Genomic DNA, 3,823 nt, shown 5'->3' with positions numbered 1-3,823 from the left:
TGAGTGTAAGTAACATCTTTCTTCTTCCATTATGCAGTTTTTAATGCATTAAGGCAACTAACTACCTTAACATCTAAGGAAATTTACAGAACAATAACTAAGGTTGTACATATGATGCAACATTAAACACTGAATAATAAACGATTACTCCGTCTCATTTTGTCTACGATGTTACTATAACGATACTCTGTCTCATTTTACCTTTATACTGTTTACTAAGATTGTAATTTCTTGCAATAATATTCGGAAGTACCAACAGCATATATTCATCCACTGTCAAGTAACAGTGTAGTCCCTAAGCAATTCTATTCCCATTTTCCTTTCCTAAAAGGCTGAGACCAAAGTAAAAACCTATTCCTGCAAAACCATTAACAACAACTATTTAGGCATTACCAATTTATCACCGCTATTTATGAGCTGTATGTAGCATCTCTGACACAAATACACTAACACCATATATGCTTTGAATTCAATTGCTTTGTACACAGTACCATCATTTTTCCCACCAACTATCACACCAGAAAAAAAGTTAACTTAATTCAACAATTAACTTAATAATCATAATATTTTAAGATTAATTTTTCGTCAAAGTTATTTATTGATATAATTTCTTAGTTTGAACTAGTCAATTATAAGCAACCTATATTGGTCCACTATCAATTAAAATTACAAAGCGGACTTCACTTTCTGTGAAAAAAAAAAAAAGTTAAACCCTTTTTGGTGATCTTCCTTACCTTGAACAGATTGAATAATTAAGCTTATCTACCAAACTAGCAAAGCATTTATGAGCATGAAAGTTGTTTATTGGCTTTCTTGATTTGAAACAGTTAGCTATGAGCAACCTAGAATGATTTACTCTGTCCGTAAGAGCTGTCTATTGAATTTCTTGATTTGAGCTGACAATTATATATGAACAACTTATATTGATTTACCTCCTTGTAGTACTTTATCGACTATAACTATAAGACGAACTTCATCCAGAAAACACTATCGAATAATGGCTAAGAGTTTTCAGTAAATCAAAGAAACAGAAAAAAAAATCTAAGTTAAACCTAATCTTTCTCACCTTGAAGATCGAGATTAATTAAGCTTAGCTGCCAAACTAGCAAGGCATTTACACAGATTTTGCAGGAAGATTCCAGGCAACCAATGCTACGTCCCATCAAAGCTATACCCCTTTACCAAATCCATTCCTTTCTCTCTCATCTTATAGAGAGAGAGAATAATGAGAAACTGTTGGGCTGCAGAAGAGCTAACATGAAGTTGTCGGTTGTTCAGCAGAGGAACCCCATCATCATCTGAAATTTTTGGCTCCCTTCAACGTTTGTTCTTTATAGGTTTTTTGACGGATCTGAGGAGACACAAAACCCTGTCTTCTTTAATTTACTCTCCCCCCCTTCTCCCTCCACTGCATTAGCTCCTGAATCAGTGCTCCTGAAACTATATACCCTACAGTTTTCGAATCAAATATAATCCACTGTTCCCTGTGGCTACCAGTACTCATAATCTCCTGTTTCGAGGGGTCCCATAAAAGCTTTCAAGATTCTCTTGAATGTTTTAGCTTGAAGCCGGACAACATAGCTGCCATTTTATGTGGGTGCGGTTTCTTAATCCCACCATCCATCACTTTACTACGTAGTAATAGGAAGAGGTTTGTCATTTGTGACTTTAATTTGTGGGTTTGGCACTAACAACTAACAAGAGTGTCGACATCAAAGGATAAACGTACGGATTGGTCTGAGAAAAATTGCAGATTAATGGTGTATTAAGGTAAGTTCGGAGATATCAAGAATCAATGGAGGTGAGAGGTAGCAGCCAACAACAAAAGGATATGAGAATACTACAAAACTCTATTGGCGGCGGCTATCCATCTTCAAGAATCAGTCATCATCGTCTTCAAGAACCGCTGTCTTCTTTGGATAGAAGAAACAATGGTTTGATTATTGAGAATCATCATCCTATGCAAACCCTAGATCAACTTCACCTCGCTCAAGATGATGAGGCTGCGAATCCAGATCCAGATCCGGGTGTTCTTCCAGCTGGGCCGGGGAATAGCGCCGCCGTGGCGGCGCCGCCGCAAGTGCTGCCGGAAACTTCCGCCAATGGCTCTGGGAATTCAGTTAGGTACAAAGCGTGCCTCAAGAACCATGCGGCTAGCATGGGGGGACATGTGATCGATGGGTGTGGAGAATTTATGCCCAGCGGCGAAGACGGCACTCCGGACGCCCTGAAATGCGCCGCCTGTGACTGCCACCGCAATTTCCACCGGAAAGAAATCGACGGCGAAGCCCCGCCGCCGCCCTATTTCCCATTTACTCCAGCAATAAACAACCACCATCATCGTGTTCACACTCCACATTCCGCTCCGGTGGCAATGCCTCCCCGGAACCTCCACCACTACTCCCACGGTCTGCAGGTGCCGCCGGTAATGATGGCATTTGGCGGCGGCGCTCCGGCGGAATCTTCCAGCGAAGATCTCAACCTGTTTAACCACGCCCGAGGACAGGTTTTACACAATCCCTCGCCATTTTCAGTGTCGAGAAAGCGGTTTAGGACGAAATTCACGCAGCAACAGAAGGATAGCATGCATGAATTTGCAGAAAAGCTCGGGTGGAAGATCCAGAAGCAAGATGAGCAACAAGTGCTGCAATTCTGCAGTGAAATGGGCATAAAAAGGCAAGTGTTCAAGGTGTGGATGCACAACAATAAACAAAATTTCAAGAAGCCACAAATGTAAGCCATAAAATACATGTGTGAATTTAACTTCTACTGTGCTTAGAACTTATCCATTGTGCATAATTGCATAGAAGTAGCTAGAGCTACAAAAATAACTTCTTTTTTTTTTTTTTTTTAATTCACAATTCCCAGATTTGTGGATCTAGATCGAGCTCTCTAGATTCTAGAATATAACCTTCACTACCATCTACAGGCTATGCCTTTTAGTTTCTATTTGAGATCTCCAGTTAATATATCCAGCCTTCAGAATTTGACCCATAATTTTTTCCCTAGCTACCAGTTGGGCAGCTATTCGGAGAATCGAGTTCAGCATCTTACCATTAAAACATAGCGTTGACTTAGAGAGTCGAGTGTAACATCTTACTAGTAAAACGTAACTTGTTAGGTAGAAATAGATTGCACCTTTGCTGCTAACTATAATTTTTGGTGTAGCTGTAAATACTTGATTGATTATTGAAATTAGTGGGTAAGGTTGGTAAATAATTAATATTTGACAAGATAAGAATCCAAAGTAATAATATCACGAACCTGATGAGCAAAAGATTTGAAGTTCAAACCTTATTTTCTCATATGTACCAAGAAAAAAAAAAGGCTGGATATTATTGAGTTGAATCAGTTTCTGCATATAATGTCAAGAATTTGAAATTAACCTATAAAAATAGGAATAAAGTTCAAATAGGCAATTGAATTGCATATAATAATGCAATTAGGCTACTGATTTAAAAAAAAAAAAAACAATTGAGTCTCTAAACTAACCAATTTCATGCAATTAATCCAATTTACAAGTTTTGCAAGTTACAAACAAGTCACCACATATTTAAAATATTTTTTTAAAATTATTATTTAAAAGAAAATAAAGTCTCCATTTCTTCGTCTCCGGCCAGAAGAGATTCCTCGTCTCCGGCCATGGAAACGAAGAGTTTCTTCGTCTCCTTAAACCGATGTTAAAGCAGGAATTCAATTTAGAACCTTATGATGATTACCAATTCAATTATCCGACCAACTTGGTGAGTGCAGTTAAACCAATATTAAAGCGAGAACGCGAAATCTTATAATTACCAAGTCAATTATCCGACAACTTAATTGG

The 3,823-nt window shown here is 38.2% G+C and overlaps 1 protein-coding gene across 2 annotated transcripts; it reads left to right on the top strand.

Moving 5' to 3' along the window:
* The first annotated feature begins 1,074 nt into the window (after positions 1-1,074).
* Positions 1,075-2,846, top strand: LOC109168412 (zinc-finger homeodomain protein 6). 2 transcript variants are annotated; one of them, XM_019317437.1, is made up of 2 exons: positions 1,075-1,870; positions 1,910-2,846. In XM_019317437.1, exons 1-2 carry the CDS (start codon positions 1,796-1,798, stop codon positions 2,735-2,737), a joined length of 903 nt encoding a protein of 300 aa, XP_019172982.1. In that variant the 5' UTR covers positions 1,075-1,795; the 3' UTR covers positions 2,738-2,846. The 2 variants fall into 2 exon arrangements, with proteins under 2 accessions (XP_019172982.1, XP_019172981.1); XM_019317436.1 differs by having other exon boundaries at positions 1,076-2,846.
* The last annotated feature ends 977 nt before the right edge of the window (positions 2,847-3,823 follow it).

The sequence above is a fragment of the Ipomoea nil genome, unplaced genomic scaffold (assembly GCF_001879475.1).
Source record: "Ipomoea nil cultivar Tokyo-kokei standard unplaced genomic scaffold, Asagao_1.1 scaffold3199, whole genome shotgun sequence".
Lineage (NCBI taxonomy): Eukaryota > Viridiplantae > Streptophyta > Magnoliopsida > Solanales > Convolvulaceae > Ipomoea > Ipomoea nil.
Note: the sequence above shows the minus strand (reverse complement) of the source record. Positions and strands in the feature narration are given on the sequence as shown.